Below are 23,589 nucleotides of genomic sequence, written 5' to 3' on the forward strand. Positions count from 1 at the left end.
AAATGCGGAGGAAGGCTGTGTACAAAGGCAGCGTGGGAAAGTTTTGACGCTACCGCAAACCAACTGAAGTCATCCGCATCTGCATCTACAGCAAACAATTCACATCGAGCCCTCCAAGCCGCGCACACCATTTATTTTGTTTTTCAACTCTCTTCGTTCCTTCTTTGCTTTTGTCAAGTCCTTCCTTCAAGCCACCCTACCGATTCATGCTATAAAAGCCCTATCCCGCCACCTCATCCCAGCTGCCAGCCCAAGACCACACCCCTCTCATCCCACTTTGTAACCATGGCGTCAAAATCAGCCAGTGCCGGTGGCTTCGCGCCGGTCCTATCTGCCTTGACGACTATGCAGAGCAATGTTGCAGGAAAAGAAAAGACCGAGGCACACGAGTTCCTTGAAAAGTTCCAGAAATCGGTAGGTGTTGGAAGAAAATGACTACGAGCATATACTTATCGATTATCAGTCCGAAGCATGGAATACGACACATGCAATTCTGCAGGATTCGTCGGTACCTGTAGAGGCCAGACTTTTTGCTGCTACGACCCTGAAGGGCAAGGTAATAGATGCACTGCGCAGGCAAGGCCAGCCAACTGACGGTTCCAGATTATTTATGATCTTCATCAGCTGCCTGCAGAGGCTCTTACGCCACTTCGAGATTCACTCTTGTCCCTCCTCCAACTCTATCTCGCTGGACCGAGACCGATCCGGACGCAATTATGCATATGTCTTGCAAGTTTGGCAATCCAGTTGACTTCGTGGAAGGACGTTTTGAGTACGGTGGGCACAGCGGTTGGCAATAGTAGTGATGGCGGAGATTGTCTACTCGACTTCTTGCGAATCCTACCTGAAGAGGTCACGGAAGGCCGTAAAATCAACCTTTCAGTATGTTCGACCAAGCAACATTTGTTCGGCTTCACAGCAACATCACTCTGGCCCCCGATCACAGTCTAATCCACCATTGCAATATAGGAAGAGGAACTCGCCGATAGAACAAAGGAACTCCTTGAGGACAACTCCGCCCAGGTCTTGAATCTCTTGGTTTCCTATGCACAGTCATCCAGTAAGTGACATCTGAGCCCCATATGCCTCGGAGCTGGCTAACTCATGTGCAGCCCAGGCAGCGCACAACCCGCGGCTTTACTCTTGTATCGCCTCCTGGCTGCGGGAAATCCCTACAATCGATGTGGTAAACTCCCCGTTACTGAATGAGATAATTGATGCCATCAACGACAATGACTCGTTTGACTCAGCGGTTGACTGCCTGTGCACCATGTTCAGAGATACACGGGACGTCGACGAGTCACTAAGCGTCATTAAAATCCTTTATCCCCGAATAATCCAGCTACGACCGATGATCCAGCAAAGCGCTGCCACCGAAGACAATGATCTGATGAAGGGCGTCACCCGAATCTTTGCCGAAGCTGGAGAAGCATGGGTCGTCCTCATCGCACGCATGCCAACAGAGTTCCGGGACCTTGTCGAGTGCGTCCTAGAGTGCTGTATGCGCGACAAAGATCGCGAAGCCATCTCCGTCACATTTGTGTTCTGGTACGAACTTAAACAATGTTTGACTATCGAGAAATACATCTCGGCTCGGGCTTCTCTAGCAGACCTATACTCCAAGCTCGTGGATGTCATGATCAAGCACCTTGAATTTCCGACGCCAGAAGACGGGGACGAGAAAGATCTTTTCGACGGAGACCGAGAGCAAGAAGACAAATTCCGGGGTTTCAGACATAACATGGGCGACGTTCTCAAGGATTGCTGCGAGGTGATCGGCGTTACACAATGTCTTGGTAAGGCATTTGCTCTGATACAAACTTGGGGCCAGCAATATGGTTCTCAGGTGTCGGGTGCCAGTGTCCCCCATTGGCAGGAGCTCGAAGCACCTCTTTTCAGTCTACGAGCCATGGGCCGTATGGTCAGCCCCGAAGAAGAAACTGTACTGCCTAACGTCATTCCTCTCCTGACGACAGTGCCGGACCATGAGAAACTTAAGTTCCAGGCCATCATGGCCTTGGCTCGATATACAGAATGGACATCACAGCATCCAGAAACTCTTGAGGCACAGCTGAACTATGTCATATCTGGATTCAATCACACCTCAGTGGAAGTTGTGCAGGCTGCTGCTCTTGCATTCAGATTTTTGGGCACAGATTGCCAGAAATTGCTCGGCGACCATATACCGCAGCTACACCACTTTTATGAGAGTGTTATTGACAAGCTCAAACCATCAAGTCAAGAAGAGGTCACTGAAGGAGTCGCAGCAGTCGTGGCTGTCCAACCTGTCAACAAAATTTACGAGACTCTAAAGATGTTTTGTGACCCAGTCATGAGCAGAGTTGTCTCGCTAGCTCAACAAGCTAAGGATGAGAATGGCGAGAAGACAGTTGCTGACTACTTAGGACTGATGACAATTTTCTTCGATTGGGTACAACCATATGTCTCGCCTAATGAGCCCAACCCAGCGGTCAAATATTGTCAAGAAATTTTGCCAGCTTTGTCGGGCATTGCGAAGCATTTCACACGATCAATACCGATCTTGGAACGAGTATGCAAATGTTGGCGGGTGATGGTGATATCCTACCGCACAGCAACGGCCCCTCTCCTCCCTGCACTTGCTAGCAGTATTGCTGAAGGATTTGAGGCATCCCGACAAGGATGCTTCTTGTGGGCGACCGATGCAGTTATTCGAGAATTTTCCTACGGCGCCGAGTTCGTCGACGAAGCCACTAGTGACAACGTTTTCAGATTCTTCGCACAACAGGCAACTGTCTTCTTCAAGATACTGACAGAGCTGCAACCCGTGGAACTGCCAGATGTGATTGAAGACTTCTTCCGGCTTTCATCAGACGCCGTCAGATTCTACCCAAACAAGTCGATAACCTCAAACCTGTCACTTCCCATGGTTCAGGCCTCCCTCACAGCATTGACATTGCAGTCAATGGAGCCTATCCAAGCGGCACTACATTTTCTAAGAGATTTCCTGGATTTTGGCTTCGAAAAACCTCCAATCTCAAATTTTAATGGCCCTGATGGTGAGCCGACACCTGGTACGCCTCCAGAAGTACGGGAGGCGGTAAAACAGGTGCTCAACTCTACTGGCCAGCAACTTGTCCATCGAGTTTTGACAGGCATGATGTTCAGCTTTCCGGAGGATTGCTTCCCGGATGCTTCGGGCGTATTACTGTCCTTGTTCAACCTGGCACCAGAAACTGCGGCTCAGTGGGTTCAAGGAACACTGCAGCTCCTACCAACTGGCACTCTGAAGCCAGCCGAAGCCAATAAGCTCATGAAGGGCATTAGTGACAAGTTACAGCAGAATGAGCCGAGAAAGGTTCGTGTACTATTGCAGGACTTCACCAATTCTTATCGCAGAAGGAATGTGGCTCCACGAGAAGGGCTTGGAAGGTTGGAGGCAACAAGATTTAGATTTAGCGGCTGAATAACAACGAGGTACGAGGTGTCAGGAGCTGCATCGGGTTTGTTGATCAAGCTCTTTCACCCCAGATCAACCACCTTATTGCCATCAAAATGCCACCTCTGGAGATTGAAATGTCGTCAAGCAGATCCAGCACTTCATGTTTTACAGACAATCGGTCTGATGATTTGTTACACACACTGATGCAACTGGGTATATTCTCCAACTCAGCAGCCAGATAGCTAGCAACGAAAATTTCCAGCCTAGGACACCAAATATCCGCCCATGGCAGCATTTCTGGGATCTACCACGTACTGTACACCATGTACTAGGCTCAAGTATGGCGGTATGCCATATCATGGCCCATAACCGCAGGCCCCTGCGGTATAGTTATGCATCTCAAGTCAACACCCGAACTAGGAGTGGCAGGTGCTCGGCTGACATCCTTGTCTCGCCACGGTGTAATGGCTACGTGTCCGAAGATATCATCACCAGTGTATTAGTACACCGAGGAGGCAATGGCAGAGACTGGAAGAGAGAACGTCACAATCTTCAACCCGCTTGCTGTTGACGATGGAGGGAGGAGGGTCATCCACTTTTGGGGTTATCTTGGTGGAAGATGTTAAACGATACAATCCATTTTGTCCAGCCTAGTCACATATACACAACACTGTAAAGCCATAACCCAGACGCCAGAAGGGTCGCCTTCGCCTTCTAAAAATGCCGAATAATCTCATAGACGAAACGACGTTGACTGTCGCCTCGCCCCTTTTTCCGTAGGCATGTCAAAATCCATCACAACAATTAAAAGCACCGTCATAAGTCGCGGTGGGTTTAAAAACATGGTTGTCCACGCGCACCAGCCATGCTCCACTTTCTTCACGGCACTCTTCTTTTCTGTATGATACCAAGTGTCAGCGTCCGAGACACCCGAGACAGCGAGAGTTTTTGTTCTTCATTCGTCTTCTCGTTTCCGACACAGACCCAACACGACGCTGATGTCGTCCAGTTTCCCCCCCTCGGCGGCGATGCCCTCGTCGAAGGCGCGCTCCATGTACGGCGACTCGGCGTTGGGGTCCTGGGCGACCTCGCGGGCGGCGTTCATCAGGGTGCGCGCCACGTAGACGATGCCGTCCTTGGCCTCGTCGACGCCCGCCTCCCACTTTTGCACACACGTACAGATGGTCTCGGCGATCTCGTGCTCCCACAGGTTGTCCGTCACGCCGTCGGACAAGACGGCCACGACGTCGCCCGGCGACACCTCGACCGTGTCGCACACGCCGTTGCCCACGGGGGTGTCGGGCGAGTTGGTCCCCAGTTGGCGAGGGCAGTCGAACCAGTGCCACTGCTCGGTGGAGCGGTAGAGGATGCATTTGGAAAAGTCGACCTCTTCTTCGGGCGTGGTAGATTTGGGCTTTGTGGCGGCGACACCACTGCCGCCGCCGCCGTTGCTGTTGCCGGAAGAGGAGGATTTGGACTCCTGTGTACTATTTCTTGCAAAAGACGGACGTAGGATGAGGACTTTACAATCTCCCAAGGTCGTGGCGAGGATGACGGGTACGGGAGGCGTGGCTGATGTGTGGTATAGAAGGGCCGAGGATGCTGTCGTCGTACCTAGGATGTCGTTCTCACCTGGCTTTTCTTTATCCTTGTCCTTGTCCTTGTCCGTGTCTTTTTCGTGCTTCTCGTCTTTTGTGCCCTTCTGGCTGGACTCGGAAGAGGAATCGGAGGAAGAAGACGAGAGAGGGTCAGGTTCGTCCTTCAATGTGCCCTTTGTAGCTGCCTTGGTCTGCTCGTATGCATCTTGTAGATTCTGGATCGGGTTCAGGTCGTCCAACTTGACCGGTGCTCCGTCCTTTGTGGTAAACGACTTTTCCACCTCGACGGCCCAAAAGTGCGCGATCAGTCGAGACCACAGTGCCGCGTGGCCCCGTTCTTTCAGCGCCCAAGCACCCACGCCGTCGTCGACGGCTATGAAATTGGCATCGCCGATAATGATGGCGTCGTCACCGTTCGTGATGCCGCGGACCAGCTGGCCATTGACGTAGGGTCGACGGCCGCGCGGGGCATTGTGCGTGGTCAGGGGGTCAGAGAAGGACCCCGACGGCGCCGACACGAACGGCGGTGGGAACGGCCGAGACGGCCGTTTGGCAAAGATCGAATAGCCGGTTTCGAGGTAGAAGGGGGAGGACGACGTCGAAGGCTGTGGGGGTGGTCGTTCGTCGGGAGGCGATGTCGTCCTGCCTTCGGAGATGAGGTATCGGCGAGCATGATCTGGAAAGGTCCCAAATGCCCGCCGAAAGGCGTGTTGCTTGGGAAGGACGAGGTGTGAGTACTGTGACGGTGTGTGTGGTGAGTTTGGTGAGTAGTAGTCAGGACGACACCATCGTCTTGGGCTGCTTTTTGGGAGTCCCAGGAAGCATCGACAAGGAGGAGGGGGAGGGCATGTGCGTGTCAGAGCGTGCCGGGTCGATCTGGCGGTTTGGCTGAGCATGGAATGGCTGAAGGCCAGTACGCTCTCATAATGAGATGCGCCTTTTAGCCCTTGGTGACCCACGAGGGAAAAGTGTAGGAGATTGAAGAAGGACGGGTTGCAGTTAGGAAGTACAGTAATAGTATGAGTACCGAGTACGAGTCGGTTGGGCTGATGACGGTCCAGAGAAAGCGGAGCATTGAGATACGACGATACGACGACGTATTATTGTAGGTACTCCGTACTATCGTAGGCATGGAGTACGGACCGTATGCCTAGGTCTTTACCTATTATCGCCTACACTAGCTGTGCTAGGCACTGTAACGAGTACCTGAAGTAGTTCTAGCGCCACCTGTGATCGGTCTCAAGTATTAGGGCCCACGGCTCAGTACGGATCAGGAGCCTTTTTGGCCGCATCACGGCGATCGTCCCGGACCCTCACTTTTCGCGGCTGGAAACGTTGAAACCCATCGTGCTTGGGCGACGAAGAACATTGTGCTTGATACTCACAGAGATAGGATGAAATCGATTACTGAGGACCAAATTACACCTGGACTACCACTCCCAAGCAGCCATATGCCACCGGCCGATGCCATCCACCAGATGAACTGCTCAAATACTGACTAACGCCCAGCCAGCATTATACAAAACACTACACAAAAAAAGGAATCGTGTCCATAGAATCTGTCTCTCTTCAAAGTCGTGCCAACTTCCTCCTCATCCAACTCACATGCCCCTGCGGATCGTTCTCCAGGTCCTTCCACGTAGCAATGTCCTTGTAAGAAGGACCATACTTCAAAGCAGCCGACTCGGCCGCCAGTTTGGCATACCTCTTCGCACCCCTGACGCTACCGACGGCATTGTACGTCAGGGCGGCGTACCCGTACGCGGTGTCCAGGAATCCCTCGAGGCCTTCCTGCTTGTACAAGCGGATCAACTCTTCCGCCTTCTTCACGCTGGCCGTCGACTCGGGCGTCCAGTTACCCAGGCTGGACTGTAGTGTGTCGATTTGGTGTAATGCGTCATCGGATGCCAAACCATTCTGGCAACGTGGACAGTCACACGTAAAGTGGAAGTGATCTTTCAAATACTTCTGACGGGTTTCGTGAAATCGCAAAGGGGGCGCATACGAGACGGTAATTTCTTCATCCGGTGCAATGTCTCTCGAAGCGTGGACGAAATGCGTCAACAAACCGGGTTCGAGAAAGTATTGAGCACTACAATGCAATCATTAGCATTGACAATGAATCGACATTTCGACCCATTTTGAACCCGCATCGTGACGACGTAGGTCCAAAAGCATTGAGGGTAGGGGAGCGGAAAGGACAAAAAGGGGGGGGGGGAAACACGTACTTCGGACTACAGGCATGATTCAACCTGCTCGTTTCTGGGAACACGCCGACATGCATCACCCCACCGACCTGCATTTCGAAAGCATTCGCCTTGATCACATCTTGCGCTTCATACCCTTTCTCATTCCAGATCGTGGCGAGGCTGAAGAAATGTTCCTGGCTGGCCTCGGGCAATTGCCTGATGGCCATTTTCAGCCACTTTTCGCGCTCGTCGACGGTAAACTCGCTCTCCATGTGCACGAGGATATAGGGAGTGTAAGCAGTAATGCGGTCGCCACGACGAAGTTCGTGCTTGGCCAGCACGCCCTTACCCTTGCCTGCTAAGTCTGCGACATACCACGGTCGAGCCTCGTCGCCATGAGGGTCGTTGATTCCGTGCTCGGCCAGGACATTGTCGTCGTGGAAAGGAATCTCAGCAGCAAAGGATTCCGAGATCTTGGGTGTCGTGAAAATGGAGATACCGCGGCCATTGGCGAACGTGGCATTTGTGTAAACGCATAGCGGACCACCAAGCGCTTTGAGGGGCTCGGTGCATATTGGCGCATAGGACCATGGATGAAACGATTCTGTTATTTCTGAAGGAATGGTATTCTCTTCGTCCTGCTCTTGCGCAAAGGTGAAAGGGAGAAAACAGATCAAGGTAAAGATCGACGAGACCAGCTCGGGTTTCATTATGACGACCAGCGAAAAGAACGTTCAATAAACGGGCAAAATCGAAACGGCGACAACTCTTGCAAATCAGAAAACAAAAGCAAGCATTAGAACATCGGGAAAGACAAATCACTCCAGAACTGTGGGAATTCGATGTTTGTTCATGAAGGCTTCGGCAAGTAAGCATTTTGAAACAGGATCTGGGGTTGCGTGTTTCAGATCTCTTAGCCCTATCGATTCCAGTATCACCCACGTAGCAACATGAGACTCTATCGAAATCCTGAAGAGAAACGCCCGAATAGATGCAACCGATTTTTTGGAAAGTCTAAGTCAGTCGTGTGGTCATCGCTGACTTCAACTCTAGGATTGAAAACACCACTTGTGCCGTACTCCATATGTATGATGAATAGGGGTCTGTCTGACTAGAAGATCTTCATCTAAAACTCCCTTAGACGGGATTCCCATATCTTCGTAGGACAAAATGAATCATGGGGTAAATTCTGCATAATCATACATCGAAAACCGAACACAATGTTGGTTTCCGCTCGGCCAGCTGTGCGCGCCGATGTGAGGCCCAAGCCAATGATGAATGACTGGGTCGTCTCATGACTAGCATTACTTTGGCCTTGGAATCGGCAACGAAGTTGTCCTGCTGATCTTGAGTACCGCAGTGCGACCAACGGCTGGTGATATGGACGTTTCGGCAGAGCAATTTGCGTCAATCTCTGGCAAATCCATGTATATCCGAAATGGATGTCCACTTTTCAGCTCCTGCTGATGAGTGGTGTACATGGCGCTCATGTCAAATCCCATTTCCTCCCGCCTTTTAGTTGATAAAGTTGACACAGAAGCCATGGAGGATCAGACTGCCAAAGACGAAATCGGCAAAGGCTCTCTCGGTGCTGACCTTTCCATCTTCCACCAACTCTCCACTGACTGCGTCTACCGTTTTTGATGTGGTCTTCTTTGCTGTTGTGGACGCACCAGCGGGTGGTCGTTCGGACGTTTGCATTCGTAGAGAAGCTGTCAGGACGAACTGGCCTACTGCAGCGCAGAAACCCGAGAGGAAGGCATTAAAGGGCTAAGCATATGATTAGCATTGGTTTAGCCCACAAGCATGAGAAAGCATACGTAGTTGCCAGCCAAGACGCAGTAAACGAACTGAATGCCTCCTACCACCACGAGCCAAACCATAAAGGTGTCGAGCAGCATCGTCCGCGATGGGGTGTCCTGAAGATATCGATTCCATACATGTACAATGATCTCTTGCGGAGAAGATCGGGGAGAGAGTGACGTCGCAGTTAGAGGTTTGGAGGGAGTGACTGAAGGTGTTGAGATGGAACCAGAGGCAGTCCGTGCTGCTGGAGGAGGTTTGGCTGCGGCGACGGGTGTGCTGGTTTTGGAGGCCGCCGAATGAGCAGCAGGTTTCTTCGCCATTGCGAAATGTTTTCTGTGTGTTATATGACAAGGATGAAAGGTCTGTGAGGGCACTGCTGTGAGGTCCAGTCCAAGGCTATATTCGCTGCTCGTATGCAGTACGGACTACACGGTATGTCACTTTGTCCTGAAGCAACGTGTTGCCAAGGTCAGACCCATTCTGGGAAGATAGTCAACGCCGCCCTTACTCAGCCTCACCTCAATTCCCACAAGTAATCGCTATGCCCACTGGCAAGTACGGAGTACAGTGGAAAGTATTTTAGTGACGGAAACAATGATACAGTCTATCACCGGATCAGTCATGGCAGATGTCCACTTGAGGAGCTTGACCCGGCTATCTTTGTGTCTTGAGGCGCAACAAGCAACTGAGCCTTAGAGCATCCATCCACGACTTTAGCCCCTGTCGGAGACCGCACATTATTCGTCCAAGTATATTATTTGGACAGTATGTACAACGCTCACGTCAGTAGCCGCTATACTTGGTCTCCTAGAATCGTGCTCCAATCGCCATTTGCAAAAGACTTACTGGAAATCGGGATGCGCCAACAGAGTGATGATCTTAAACTGCGTGTTGTCATGACAGATCCTTGGAGGAAAGTCGGTAATAAATGGACAGCATTCCCACAAGTTCAGAAGCGCGACGCAAAGAAGAATAAAATGTTCCAACACTTGTAACTATATACTTTGAGGTACGGAGTATAGGTCGGGACAGTTATGTAGTCGGGCCTCGGATTGCATCATTGCCGACTTTATTGGCACTACTCCTACTCATATTCGTAAGGTACATCACGTCCCACCACTGTACGAAACATCTGCTGTCTGATTTCCAGCCACAGTTCCTATATACTCTGTACAGCACAATCGAGACAATCATCATCATGGTTCGTACCTACACGATGTCTCTGCCGCCATATTCGTTCACTAACTCCCTTCCTTACTTACAGGCCTCCGAAACACCAGCGTACATCATCTCCGCACTCACCTCGATCGGTGGAGTGACGGGTTACGTCCGGACAGGATCAGTACCTAGCATCGCAGCTGGACTTACTGTAGGAGCGTTGGTATGTATACCCGTGCACCTCTTCCCTTTGACATACTTGTCTCCACGTCTCCGACTCGTCCTGACGCATATCTGTCAAATAGTACGGCCTGGGAGGTTACCGCATCTCGAAACGCCAACCATACGGTGTCGAACTCGCCTTGCTCGCATCCGTCATCCTAGCCGGCAGCAGTATCCCTCGCGCCATCAAGACTGGAAAACCTCTCCCGGCAGGTCTGAGCGTTCTCGCCGCCACCGGCCTGTTCATATACGGGAAGGCGTTCCTGGGAAAATAGAAAGAGGACGGTTTGTGGTCGAAAATAAAAAAATTAACAAAACAAACAATGTACGAGGACGGTATGACTTGAAGAGAGGGCAGTGTAGTAGGGAAAGGAACATTAATTGAAATCTCAATTCATTTCGCACAAGGGTATCTCGTCATGCTTTTCTTTTTTCCTTTCCTCGCGTGAAAGAGCCTTGAAAGCTTCAATCGCAACCATCCACAAACGCCAAATGTGCGAATCCCATTCAGAACCTCAGAGGGTTTACTTTTTGCCGTCCGTATACGTATATCATGCCTCGGTCGTAACGGTCGCAACAGTCGCAACGGGTCCATCCTGTCCTTGCTCTTGATCCCTTTTCACACCATGCTTCCTCCTCCGCCTCTTAGTCTGGCCTTCCCCATGTCCATCCTTCCCTGACCCCTCTGTTGCCGTCTTGGTCTTCTTCTTCTTCACACTCAGAGGATTTGGTCCTTTGGCTCGCTTCGTGCCTCGCGACTTCACTCCCGCACCTTCATTCTCCAGCTCCTGCGCAAGCTCGTCCAACTCGTCCTCGCTATCGTCCCCGTCACCGCGCTTTCTCTTCCTGTCCAACCCGACGAGGCCCTCTGCAAACTTCTCCTTCTCCCCCCGCCGTTTCACACCCTCGCTCGTCCCACTCAACTCTTCGAGTATCATCACACTCCGCTTCACGTACACGATGGGCACACCGGGGATCATGCGCGCCCGCTCACGAACATCTATGAAGCCCTTTCTCCGCCGTTCCTTGTCGTCCACGTCCGCGGTCGCGAGGATATAGTGTTGCTTGTTCTTCGGCTGTTCATTGCCGTGCGGCTGTCCAGCCAGTAAATCCAGCAGGCAACGTGCTTCCTCAACCTCGCCGACGTCTTCGCCCTGGTCGTCCTTGTGTTTACAGTACCGTAGAGGCACCTCGGTGGGCGGAGGGAGGAAGTCGGGTCTCTTCTGTCTGGAACCTTCGGGTCGGGTGCGTTCAAAGTCCGCCATGACCTTCGCGAGCGTACATCGTGTGATGAACAGTTTGCTTTCGCCGTGGAGGGTGTTGTCGAGGTATTTCTGTAGAGGCATGTGGAAACTGTGGCATGTGCGGATGAAGTTCGAGTCGAGGAGGACTTGGTAGGGTTCGCGGAAGGCAAAGGTCATGGCATAGTTGGACATTATCTTGCGATACTTCTTGCTTCGTTTGGCGCGCATGTTGGCTGTGACTTTGGGAGATGCTTAGAAAGGTGTAGATTCTTTGTCGTGAGGCTTCAGAGGGGAGAGAGGGTGTATGATGATTGCGAGTGTCGTTGTGTAAAGACCAGAACTTCTGCGAAAGGGTCCGCAATCAACACTATGAAGGCAGGAGGATAGTACAATTGTTTGGTTAAAATCTCAACCAGAGATGCCAAACAACTAAGAGATTCAAGATTTGGTCGATATGTTCAGTAGAATAATTTATCAGGCGTAGCAATAAGTCCTCAGCGCTGTCGACGGAAAAAAATGGTTCAGATTTCTTACTCCAATTTTTGTGAATGCGGGGTTGCACTCTATACAATACCTAAAATGTACACATGAGGCTACGAGTATCTGCTAAAAATCCGTACCCAGATAGGTATGCTTGCTTAGTATGAGCATGTGACGAGTGAGAAGAGACACCGAGACAATTGGAACAGTCAGAACGGAATAGTCTTTTTTGCTATGAAAGCGTCCATGCTAGAAACTTAGGTATCTTTGCAGTCGTCTGCAGATCCATCTTCTCTGTTCTAGATATCCTTCGCCGTCATGTTCGCTACTTTTGGAAAACATTTTTCGCTTGAACGCAACAGAAATGGCCGTGTAGTATGATCTCATCATAGTCGTAAACTTCTTCTCTCCAGCAGACATTGAAGGTGAGTCGATATTAAAACATACACTCATTCTTCGTCAGACTCCATATCTTCGTCGTCCTCGTCATCATCCTCATCTGTAGCTTCCACATCCATTCCCGCATCAGACTCTGAATCCGTGTCTTCCGCCTCTTCACCTGGAATACCCTCCCATTCAACGTAATCACCCTCGATCCAATGTTTGCTGATGGGCAGGTGGTATGGGTCGTAGGGGAAGTACCCTTCAAGCATGCCATTGTCTCCAACCCAACTTGTATCACGATCTGGGTTACTGATACTCAAATCCGAGATACCGCGCCAATAACCAGTCACACGAACATGTTTGTTCTCTTCAAGCTTGGGGTAGACGTAGAAGAGTCGGAGGGCGTTGGTGAGCTTCGCAAATTGCTCGACGATGACCGGTGTGCACACCCTCAGAGGGTTCAGAGGCGAGTCCATGGCTCCGCGGAGGGCTTCTCGCAGAGACTCAGGGAAATGATAGGTCTCGACTTCATCCTCGTCGACGTCATAGTCCGAGTCGTAATCGGAGCTGGCCGAAGCAATGTCGCGCCATCTGAAGCAAAAGATGTACAGAATCGCCTGAAATGCAGCGTAGAAGTCGCCGAATCGCTTGATATCGGGTCCCCGGCAGGTAGGTTCGTAAGATCTGCGTAGGACAGTCAAGTGATCACAGAGTAGTTCCAGGCAATCCTGGACAACTTGAGGGGATACATGTCTGCCACGGCCAACGAAGCCTGAGAAGTACGCTGCCGCGCTATGTCGGAGGAGATGAGGTTGTTTCTTGTCGACAAGGATAGCAACACATGAAGTGACGAAACGGTCCACCACGATAGGATCAGATTGAGCAAAGTGGAAAATGAGAAATTGGGGATGACGAGCACGGTATGTTGGTAGGATGTGGGTGTGGAATTGCGAGATGAGCTGCTCCAAGGCTGTGTCGCGAGTCTGAAGAGTAGTTGAGGTCGTCAGTTTCGCGTAATACTGAAACAAAATGTCCATGATCAGATCGATCTGTTTGATGTCCTCCTTCAGTTTTTGCCTGCGAGCGGTAGCAGAGTCCACGTCTTCATCTTCTTCCATATCGGACTCGTCATCGGTGGTGCTGACATCGTCATTGTCCTCATCAAGACTGCTCTTAAGCATGTCTTGATTCGCACCAGGGACAAGTGTCTGTGATGATGACATGTGGCTCAGGAGCTCGTCTTCGGCATCATCGTCATCCTCTTCATCAAGGTCAACTTGAACGGCAACATCAAGTTTGATGAGCTCTCTCATGACGCAGGTCAGAATGTCGGAGGTCAACTCTGGCACAAATTGGATCATTGCCATGAAGTTTCTGATGTACGTCATTCGGTCTTCTGCCTTCTGAAAATCAAATTCCAGCCTGGACGAGACTCGATCGGCCAACGCTGCAGGCGCGGTGGGCACATTGCGTGTGATATGTTGGAGGGCTTGCAGCACTCTTCGATGAATTGTGGGTTGTCTCACTGGCTTTGCTGACCCTATTCTTCTTGTCTTTTGTGGCCCCAGCAAATCTACCAGAACAGACATGATTTTGTGCTGGTATCCTCGCTGCGCGGCAGCCAGATTATTCAAAAATCTGACAAAGAGTGCATAGTATGAATCTTCTCTGCCGATCCACTCGCTGTAAAGGATGGCGTTAACCAACTGATTACAGTCTTTTGTGAGTCCTGTCACGTTGGCAAGTGTCGCTTGGAGGTGAATCTTGAGGACTTTTGTGGAAGGTGCGTTTGGCTTCCCAGGACTTGTGCCAAAGATCGTCTGCAGACGATCATATTCTTCATTGTGACCCAGACGATGTCTCTCGATGGCAGCTCGCACTGTTTCTTTCACCAAGGAAGGATCAAGGTCTTCGTCGTCATCGGCGGAGACAATCTCAACGTCAGAATCAAAAATGACCTTTGAGCGTTTTGATGGGCTGGAGGGGCGGTCCATTAAGCTTGTCTCATCGATAGAGCGCTTCAAGGTCGGTCTTCGCTGAATGGTCTGAGGCTGTGATCTGAGGGGTTTGTTCGATGGGAGGCTAGGAGTTGAAATACTAGTCGGCAGAGCAGGCCGACGAGATGGCGGGGCTAACATGGCCGGAGTCGTAAGAAGGCTCTGTGGATCATGGGACGATAGAGACGAGGTCGATATACTCAACAATTAAGAAAAATCGACAGCCTCGCTCGTCAAGCATGAGGAAGAAGGCAGCAACAAGAGCGTCTGGTAAAAGTGAAGAATTGTCAGTGCCACCACTATTAACACTGCAAAATAATATTGGAAAAATGATTTCGACGCTCCACTGTGCGCGGAAATGCTATACCATATTAAACTTAGCGTTACTATTGTCATTTGATTTGTTGACAATTACCCCAGGACAGAATCTGCACAAATTGCAGTGAATGCGTGAATTAATTCGGAGAGTCAGACAAAGATATTGTTACGCGGTGCTGTACAATAGGCAGCTGGTCTCGTGTTCTCCACGGCCATTCACCTATGGAATCAGAATAGCTACAGCAAGGGAATAAAGGTCTGGCAGCATAGAGATACTCCACCTCAAAGGTACGCTCTCTGGCTTTTTTCTTCAGTGCCTCGGATACTGTCAAAATCAAAGGCCTTATCGCCTCGAATGGCATGCCGATGTCCAAGTGCTCGTCTGATGATCCAGTCTTTACTGTTGATCTCCTCCTCGACTTCATCTTTCTCGAGTGGCGGGATCAATTCGCTCGTATCGAGTCTCTTCAACATAACATCATCCTCTGGTCGATTAAAGTACACGAGCGAATATCTTGTGTAGTTTGCTTGTTCGCCTGGCGGCGAGACTACCCGGTGTATATTTGATCTCAGTAGACCATTCGTAAATTTGACCATGGCGTCCCCAAGATTGATGATCGCATGATTGGGTAGAGGCTTCACATAGCACCACTGGGCTTCTCGACCTGGTGGCAGGACTTGAAGACCCCCGAGTCGGTTGAAAAGAACCGTCACACTGCCAAAGTCAGTGTGCTCACCCAATGCTGTCCTTTTATCATCCATCGGTTGTGGTGGCGCTTTGATGAATCGAATCTGATCCCCTGAATGGCCTTCTAAGCGATGCATGTCTTGTAGAGTCCCCGGCGGCAAGCGCAGGTGGTCGTTGAGCAGTGTCAGCACCAACGTGACGATACCATGTGCTGATGTGATGAATGACTGCATCAGGGAACGCCTCGAGCTCAAAACTTCAGGAGCCGGCCAAGGGTCAGAGAGGCCGAGCATGTCATCTTTTGATACCTAACCAACTTTAGTTCGTGATGTACGGGCACATCGACATGCTCACATTGTAAAATTCATTGCGGTCTAGATTGCCATGTCTGTCGACTACGTTTGCACCGAAACCTTTGTAGCCAAAGTAGCTATTCTTGTGCATAAAATCGTACTTCTTCTTTTCATCGACGGGGAGATCAAAAAGTTGCTCGCCGACCTGGAAAAGTAGATCTGCGTCTGCAAGGAGGGAGTCGCCGGGACCAGAAAGGTCCAGATAGAAGAATCCCAAGTCTTCGCAAGCCCTCACAAATCGATTGATCTCATCGTGATCACGATTGATCAGTTTGGCCAGTGATAACCGAAGAAGAGGTGCGGTTGGCACATCGTTCGGAAATAGGGGCATATCACGAAAAGTCTGCGTCGGAGCAGTGAAAGCTTCCGGTGTTACTTCAGTAGCCATTTCGATATACGAAATTGTACTCAAGAAATTTCTGGATCGTTGCTAGCAGACGCAGATGATAGATGAGACCATTGACCATTTATATGGGACATTAGCCCAGCGACAGGACCGAGGCTCCCATGTCCGATTTGCCGTTTTGTCTCCACCTCTCCACCTCGCTCTTCGCATCGCGGATGAGTATGACGAAGCCCATCATGCATGCGGGGAATCTCGTCGAGAATTGCTCTATTTGTACCAAGTACTCGTACTCAATCATATGGCTTCGGTCGATACCCGGGCAGTGTGATCACATGAGCGCGCGATATGCATCCATGCGGTTGATTATTGTGTCGAAAAGTTAGCGACATGCAACGTGTATCGATGTTCTCCGAGTTCATCGAGGCCGCAGCCAAAAGTTGCCTAGGTATCAAGTGCAGCGATATGTGCCAACGTCCAGGTGGCCGTCAAGCACTATTAGGACAAGTGTCAACGTAGGAGATGGAAAGGGCACCTAAGGTAGATGCAGATCGTCGTTGTGGGTCTCACGTTCGATCCATCCTATCGACTTTTTCCGTTCCGTCAGGAAATACTCGTCGATGCTCTTAAAACAAATTTCCCATCCAAGGGATGGGCCTTGCGCAGGAAGGGGCATAGCACTGTTTGACAGCTGGCTTTGGATCAGGAAATTTAGAGTCGGGAAGGCGCAGATGTTTCCCTGCCAGGTCAGTACAGGAAGGGTATACCTCAACTTGCCTGGCGCTACTTTAGCGAACACTTTTTGAAAGACGTATCTGTCGTCCCCGAGATTATGCTGCAAATTCAACTCGTCTTTTTTCTGAAAAGGCCGTATTTCGATTTGATCCAGAGTATGGATGTCTTTGGTCCTGATGCGAATCCAGTAGCGATGATCCCAGAGGAGCCAGGCTGACCACAAGCCTCTTTGGCCGAGAGTAAGACAACGATTCTCCTTCTGTATAGCAGACTCCATCTCATATCGTTCGGGAACAGTGAATTTTGTCGTAGCTAGCTCAATCTCTGCAGCGCGCATTGGGGGCCTTGAGAGCCTCCATACGACGCCTCCCTCCTCTCTTAAAGCATGATCCGTTAGTCTTTGGAGAAAAGCGCGTTGGACTGTCATCGAGTGCGACTTTTGGGAGAGATTTTGCTGGCGAAATTCGTGCAAATTTTGCCACGGTATAACCGTTGGTACAGAATCCCTGGGCTGAAAGCTCACCACGTTCGTGAGACGAGCCAAGGCATTAGCCGTGGCCTCAGGGTCATCTTCGCAGGCCAGAATAAAGTCTTGGGGGATTCGCACAGTCAATGCACCGGAACGAAGGTCGAATTTCAAATCTTGAAGAGTATTCAGGAGATTTGTACCTCTCTTCACCAGAGCTTGCGTTCTATCTTGTGCCCATCGGCCCAGTCCCAGAATGGAATTCGTACGCAAAGCCTGCGGAAGCACATGATTTGATCTGAGATATCGTACGGCATTGCGCATTGTCAGAGTCGGATCGTTGTTGGTCTTGTCTCTGACATAATTGATATGATGGGTGTCACAGACCTCCACAAGTCTTGACTTTGGAAAATCCAGGAGAGGGCGATGGACCAGAAGACCTTGTGGGCGTGGCATAGTCACAAGCTTCTGAAAGTTGATATCTGACGCACTTGCTAATTCAGCTTGCCGCAGATCGGTGTTTGTGTCTCCATTTCGAATCCACTGTGAGAAGCTCTCATAACCAGGCCATTCGTGAGCGCCCCGAACACTCTCGCAACAAGGGATTGCTGTCTTAGCTGCCATGCCTTGCAAACCAAGAAAACCAGTAGGCGCATTCCGGAGTAACCTCATTAGGATTGTCTCAAACTGGTCATCCTGATGATGGCCAACGAAGAGATGCCTTATGTTTCTCCCAATCGCTGCTTTAGCAATTAAACGATAACGGTACTCTCGAGCACGATTTTCGAAATCAGATAGCTGAGAAGGCTTCGAAGTTCCCGGCCAGCTTATCGTAAGGATGTGGTTTGCTATGCCTGGCAACCGTCAATGACCATACATTTCAAGAATGATTCTCATTTACCAAGCTTGTCTAGCTCACCGGCGACGAATTCGGCCTCCTCTCGACTCCCTTCACGCGCTTTATGATCAACAATGAATGCAACCGGCTCGATCTGCAGTCGTTTGTCAACCATGGATATCTGCTTCAATAACCATGCCAGTGCCATAGAATCGGGACCGCCACTGACACAAACGCCTACACGAGGTTAGTAGGAGAGTAGGGAGGCAAGAAGACACGAATCATGAATACCAACAGATAAAGGCTTTTGAGTGCCATGGTTCGAGATGCCTTTAGTCCTGAGCCCCCCTAGACAGGGCAAGAGTTCTTCAGTTGTTACTGGAGATACGGCCTTGATTACTTGTGGTAATCTCCTCGCAGGCAAAGGTATGTTGAATAGGTTTTTCATTTTTGCCATCACTCAAACTAGGCACTCGGCCCTCCGGGCCTGAAGCCTTCTGCAAAGGTAGGTTGAGATCTTGACTGAATCTCAACCACTCCCATCTATATTCATTGAGCTCATCGAGGCTCATTGTTGACTACTAATATTGTGCCAACAGTGCCCAAAATTGACCGTCGAACTGATAGTCCGTGCTACCCCAACCAATTCTCGCTCAAAAGTAGTGAAATTGTGAAACAGCTACGGTATGCCCTTGCGGACGGAATTAACTAGAAATTTTACGCTTGATGTTCTCTAGAATCGCCGTATATTGCTTAGTCATCGGTATTGGCCTGGCCCGAATGTAGCTCGTGCTCGTAGCTCGAGCTACGTGCTGCAGTTCTTGACCTGGTTTTAGCGACACCTTTTGTATGCGTCTACTCATTCTCACAGTGAGGTTTTTTGTCCATATTTTTGAAGGCACCCTTGACATTGTAGAGAAGAATTATTTTCGGTCGTTGGACTGTCAAGTTCTGGAGCACTTTGACCTTTTTCTAGAGATTCTCTTGAAACAGGGACACACCTGTCTGAAACTATGTACTTCACCTTGGTTTGCGTGTAATCATAGTCCCCTGGCTTCACGGGCTAAAGGGCTCACTCAGGGAAAGACCGTGTTGCATACCTACAGGCAGCAACAAATTTGAAGTACCGTGTATGCGTACTGAGCCTCATTGATCGTCCACCAAAAAGCTGTACCATGCCAGGGACAATGCTAAGCGATTGGCCAGGACTGTCTATCCTTCTCGGATGGCGGTGCAGGACTGTGGCGCAAATATGCTCCTACTCCGTACCGTAATATTGTAGAAGGGGTTTTAACGTCTTGACGGCGCGGCTCTACTGTATATCACGGAACCACCTCCAAGCCGAAAAAAGATGAGTCCAAAACGTTAACTGATTGGGAACGGCGAAAGGTATTCGCCTCGAGCGTGTACATGGAAGTGGTTTTCAAGGATCCTTGGGCAGCGCGGGCGCTCTTGGCAGCAGTGCTTAAAAAGCCTTAATTGGTCGTAGAATGCATGGTTGCAGGCCCGATGCCCACCAAACGAGAGATTGGCATGCCCAAGAAGTGACAAGCAATCAAGCATATCGCACCCTAAGGGGCCCAAGAAATGCCCATTGTATGCCCAGATGATCGCCGAGAAAGCCTAACGATTTAACTATCTGACCGTACGGAATGCAAACAATATCACACCGACCCACAGCGTTTACCCTGAATCGGCCTCCGTGCTTCATCTACAGTGATGTCTGAAGGCCGATGCATTTGTTTCACAATCTTGAGTACAGACAAGATCTCAATGTAGCGCTTACTCTTCAGCCATGATATCCTCATCCTGATCTCGCACATGAACCCTGAAGAAGGAAATTGATACGAGTAGAATAGCAACTCCAATCCTGCAGCACTAGGGCGGGTCAATGGCTTGCACAGCCATAATCGAGCCAGCGCAGAGACCTGGTTTCTTAGCGCCTCTTGTAGACGCCACTAGGCCCCTTGAGCCCCAATGGCCTGTCGGCAGCTAGAGATCGGTCAATTTGCATCATTGTGCATGCCCCGAAAATCCCATCCTGTTTGTCTACAGGAGATGTCTCTGCTGAAACACGTCTCCCAGAAACACGGGCCCCTGCTGGATGTGGCTTGCTTGTTACGGAGTCCAGAGAACTGATCTGGTGTCCGTTGTTTGTTGGTGGGTGGTGCCGTCATTCACTTCCACCTCCACCGCCAGCTGCCAAAATGCATCTCGTCACGATGTAGTAACGCTCTGCTCTCTCTTGCACATTGACCTTCCCTTCCTGCGTTGGTTCAGTCATTCTGTATTTGCGGTTTGGTCACCGTGCCTTGATTTACCATCAGAAGATCCCCTGTTCTGTCCATTCGCAATAAAGCCTTCGCTGGGCTGTGCAACAAGGTCGAACCTGGCTGTCCACTAACTGAAGCACACCACAACGCATTCCTTATTCCTCATTCCTTATAACGCCTCCTGCCAGCAAACAAACACTCCGTCTCTGTTGTCCCATCTTGATTACTTTAGGCTTGGTTTCCTGGCCGAAGACAACTCGGGTCTGTTCAAAGCAATCTGATCTTCAGCAATATCGCTGTGACCATAGGTACCCCGACTCACTATGCGTATGTGTCACCGCATTTGCACCAGCGGGCTCTCGTCTAACTGACACCTGCAGACAAATACCGCCGCGAGGCGAAGTATGCCGCCTGGTACGATGACCCAAACGACACCTCTAATTTCAAGTTCAAGAATCCCTTTTCAAAATGGAGGCCAGATACGAGGCAGAATTCCATGCGTACAATGGAAGATGGCGAGGCGCAAGATCGTAGACCGGGGCGACAGATCGTACAAAATTCAAAACCAACAAACGGGGACGAAGGCGGTGGCTCTCCTCTCAAACCCACACTTACGGATGATCCGAACGACTACAGGCTTGGGACGCCTGTTGATAGAAGGGGGCAACACCAGCGCCATGCTGAAACCGAACCAGGTGCAACTTCAGCTACTACACCCTATCCTCCCGGTGACGAAATCAAAATCCCTCGCGCAATGAGTCCTGACCTGTCAGAACGGGAACCCAAGGAATATAACGATCCTCAGCGTGCGGAATCGAGCACCGACACATACATCAATGGAAATGCCTTTGACTCTGGAAAGTCAAATCCCGTCCGCAGTCGGACTACCGCTTCAAAAACAGAAACACATGGTATCAGAAGACTTTTCACCAAGAATTCATCACCAGACAACGACGACGATAACGGCAAGAACAAGAAGAAATTCACGGTATCGAGTCAACTCCACGCCACCCTATTCAACTCTTGGATCAATGTCCTTTTGATCGCGTCTCCAGTCGGCATTGCAGTTTACTATGCACACGTCAATCCCGTCGCTGTTTTCGTTATCAACTTCATCGCCATCATCCCTCTGGCAGCCATGCTAAGCTACGCCACCGAGGAGATTGCTCTTCGAGTTGGTGAAGTCCTTGGTGGCTTACTCAATGCGTCTTTCGGTAATGCTGTCGAACTGATTGTCTCAATCATCGCGTTGGCAAAAGATCAGGTGTTGATTGTTCAGACCTCTCTCATTGGCAGTATGCTGTCCAATCTCCTTCTGGTGATGGGAATGTGTTTCTTCTTTGGCGGCTTCAACCGTATCGAACAAGCATTCAACCTGACAGTGGCTCAAACTGCTTCCAGTCTGCTGTTCTTGGCCGTCAGCAGTCTGATCATTCCCACGGCTTTTGAGGAATGGGCGAGAACGTCGAACGGCAGCACTGGCAATGACAATGCGACCACGGAGAATCCCAAGCCTGGTGTTGCCGCCGTCAGCCGAGGCACCGCCATTCTCCTGCTGATCGTCTATGGATGTTACCTGTTCTTTCAACTCAAAAGCCATGCAGCCATCTATAACACCCCTGGTGAGAAGAATCGCAAGCGACAGGTGGGCAAGAAATTTAAGAATGCTGTCCTTCCGGAGAGCATGCGACGTAGAACACCAGAAGAAAGGGATGCTGTTGTTGAAGAAGATGAGAGCGAGGAACCCGAAGAGCCCAATCTATCCGTTTGGGTGGCAGTTGCGACTCTAGCTGTGTCCACTGTTCTGGTTGCACTGAATGCCGAATACCTGGTTGACTCCATCAACGCGATCACATGTGGAGGCGGTATCTCTAAGAATTTCGTCGGCTTGATCCTTCTGCCCATCGTCGGAAATGCCGCCGAACACGCCACCGCAGTCACGGTGGCTGTCAAGGACAAGATGGATCTTGCCATTGGTGTCGCTGTTGGCTCAAGTATGCAGATCGCTCTACTGGTATTGCCCTTTGTGGTGGTTCTTGGCTGGATTATCGGCAAGGACGATATGACTTTGTTCTTTGACGGCTTCCAGATTGCTGTTCTGTTTGTTGCAGTCCTGCTCGTGAACTACCTGATCGCTGATGGCAAATCACATTGGCTGGAAGGTGTTCTCTTGATGATTTTATACATCATCATCGCAGTGGCAGCATGGTTCTATCCGACTGCTCCTGGTCTCAGTGACTGCCCGGCTGATTCTTAAAACAACAAGTGGCCTATCAGCAGATTCAGTACAGCATCATCGTCACGCAGACCGACTTCTGCTTTCGGTGATTCGACACTTTTCAGGTCAAAGCAAACATGTATCGTTCGGGTCATCGTTCCCACGCTACTCATAGTACAGATCTCAGGACGAGATGGCTATGGCGCTTTCCAACAGAATACCTTCATGAGAGCTTGTGGAAAATAACACTGGCCTAATCAAATCGTCGACCTGTTGATATCCACTCGGCCTGCTCATCCAAGGATGTCCTTAACTAGTTGACCACCAGACTCGACTCGTTTGAGGCGACATTTCTCTCATATATGAATACCTACTACCACTTCTCTCTCTGAGCAATTCCCAAGATTTTGTACGGGCGCAAGCACTTTTCTCTTCTACTCGGGAGGCGGATATGAAGGCATGGGGTTACAGGGAGGGTAGCACGCTGCATTAGGTACAAAAGTGCCTACGCTACGAAGAATTCCAAATGAGGGCTTGGCTTCGAGCCCGAACTTGACGCCGTCGACCTGGCGTGGGAAAACTTGTGAACATGTACTTTAATTTTTGTTTGGTCGCCTCGCGCCCTAATGACCTTTTTTTCATACTTCGCAGAACCCTGAACAATGGAGGTTTCTCAATATGATACAACTTGTAATGATGTCCATTCTGCCTAGTATTCAATAAGTAACCCCCTAGATTTTGTTGTGTGTATGTCTGTCTGTACCAAGTTGCTGACTTCAGAGTTATGAGTGTATCAAAGCAGTATCAAAGGAAATTGGACAGGGATTTTACCCGGTGTTTCACGGCTCGCCACGGACG

The 23,589-nt window shown here is 50.2% G+C and overlaps 10 protein-coding genes across 10 annotated transcripts; 3 read left to right on the plus strand and 7 right to left on the minus strand.

Annotated features, from left to right (window-relative positions):
- Window positions 1-102: 102 nt before the first annotated feature.
- Window positions 103-4,101, plus strand: PV06_09827 (uncharacterized protein). The gene is made up of 5 exons (XM_016411304.1): window positions 103-414; window positions 464-556; window positions 604-882; window positions 970-1,060; window positions 1,113-4,101. Exons 1-5 carry the CDS (start codon window positions 286-288, stop codon window positions 3,443-3,445), a joined length of 2,925 nt encoding a protein of 974 aa, XP_016258058.1. The 5' UTR covers window positions 103-285; the 3' UTR covers window positions 3,446-4,101.
- Window positions 4,102-4,376: 275 nt separating this feature from the next.
- PV06_09828 (uncharacterized protein) lies at window positions 4,377-5,868 on the minus strand (the record flags this gene model as incomplete). The annotated part of the gene is made up of 2 exons (XM_016411305.1): window positions 4,377-5,756; window positions 5,806-5,868. 2 exons carry the CDS (start codon window positions 5,866-5,868, stop codon window positions 4,377-4,379), a joined length of 1,443 nt encoding a protein of 480 aa, XP_016258059.1.
- A 552-nt stretch (window positions 5,869-6,420) lies between these two features.
- On the minus strand, window positions 6,421-7,918 carry PV06_09829 (uncharacterized protein; the record flags this gene model as incomplete). The annotated part of the gene is made up of 2 exons (XM_016411306.1): window positions 6,421-7,111; window positions 7,248-7,918. The coding sequence occupies 2 exons, from the start codon at window positions 7,916-7,918 to the stop codon at window positions 6,589-6,591; spliced, it is 1,194 nt and encodes a 397-aa protein (XP_016258060.1). The 3' UTR covers window positions 6,421-6,588.
- A 144-nt stretch (window positions 7,919-8,062) lies between these two features.
- Window positions 8,063-9,463, minus strand: PV06_09830 (uncharacterized protein). The gene is made up of 2 exons (XM_016411307.1): window positions 9,029-9,463; window positions 8,063-8,978 (listed from the first exon to the last, which is right to left on the minus strand). Exons 1-2 carry the CDS (start codon window positions 9,332-9,334, stop codon window positions 8,724-8,726), a joined length of 561 nt encoding a protein of 186 aa, XP_016258061.1. The 5' UTR covers window positions 9,335-9,463; the 3' UTR covers window positions 8,063-8,723.
- Window positions 9,464-10,114: 651 nt separating this feature from the next.
- Window positions 10,115-10,806, plus strand: PV06_09831 (uncharacterized protein). The gene is made up of 3 exons (XM_016411308.1): window positions 10,115-10,215; window positions 10,279-10,395; window positions 10,478-10,806. Exons 1-3 carry the CDS (start codon window positions 10,213-10,215, stop codon window positions 10,667-10,669), a joined length of 312 nt encoding a protein of 103 aa, XP_016258062.1. The 5' UTR covers window positions 10,115-10,212; the 3' UTR covers window positions 10,670-10,806.
- Window positions 10,797-12,110, minus strand: PV06_09832 (uncharacterized protein). Its single transcript, XM_016411309.1, has one exon. It carries the CDS (start codon window positions 11,864-11,866, stop codon window positions 10,946-10,948), a length of 921 nt encoding a protein of 306 aa, XP_016258063.1. The 5' UTR covers window positions 11,867-12,110; the 3' UTR covers window positions 10,797-10,945.
- Window positions 12,111-12,333: 223 nt separating this feature from the next.
- On the minus strand, window positions 12,334-14,789 carry PV06_09833 (uncharacterized protein). Its single transcript, XM_016411310.1, has one exon. It carries the CDS (start codon window positions 14,638-14,640, stop codon window positions 12,568-12,570), a length of 2,073 nt encoding a protein of 690 aa, XP_016258064.1. The 5' UTR covers window positions 14,641-14,789; the 3' UTR covers window positions 12,334-12,567.
- Window positions 14,790-15,099: 310 nt separating this feature from the next.
- Window positions 15,100-16,246, minus strand: PV06_09834 (uncharacterized protein; the record flags this gene model as incomplete). Its single annotated transcript, XM_016411311.1, has 2 exons — window positions 15,100-15,813; window positions 15,860-16,246. The coding sequence occupies 2 exons, from the start codon at window positions 16,244-16,246 to the stop codon at window positions 15,100-15,102; spliced, it is 1,101 nt and encodes a 366-aa protein (XP_016258065.1).
- A 490-nt stretch (window positions 16,247-16,736) lies between these two features.
- PV06_09835 (tRNA(Ile)-lysidine synthetase) lies at window positions 16,737-18,697 on the minus strand (the record flags this gene model as incomplete). The annotated part of the gene is made up of 3 exons (XM_016411312.1): window positions 16,737-18,256; window positions 18,304-18,477; window positions 18,532-18,697. The coding sequence occupies 3 exons, from the start codon at window positions 18,695-18,697 to the stop codon at window positions 16,737-16,739; spliced, it is 1,860 nt and encodes a 619-aa protein (XP_016258066.1).
- Window positions 18,698-20,350: 1,653 nt separating this feature from the next.
- Window positions 20,351-23,473, plus strand: PV06_09836 (calcium/proton exchanger). The gene is made up of 2 exons (XM_016411313.1): window positions 20,351-20,840; window positions 20,894-23,473. Exons 1-2 carry the CDS (start codon window positions 20,837-20,839, stop codon window positions 22,768-22,770), a joined length of 1,881 nt encoding a protein of 626 aa, XP_016258067.1. The 5' UTR covers window positions 20,351-20,836; the 3' UTR covers window positions 22,771-23,473.
- Window positions 23,474-23,589: the final 116 nt, after the last annotated feature.

The sequence above is a fragment of the Exophiala oligosperma genome (genome assembly GCF_000835515.1).
Source record: "Exophiala oligosperma strain CBS 72588 unplaced genomic scaffold supercont1.11, whole genome shotgun sequence".
Taxonomy (NCBI): domain Eukaryota; kingdom Fungi; phylum Ascomycota; class Eurotiomycetes; order Chaetothyriales; family Herpotrichiellaceae; genus Exophiala; species Exophiala oligosperma.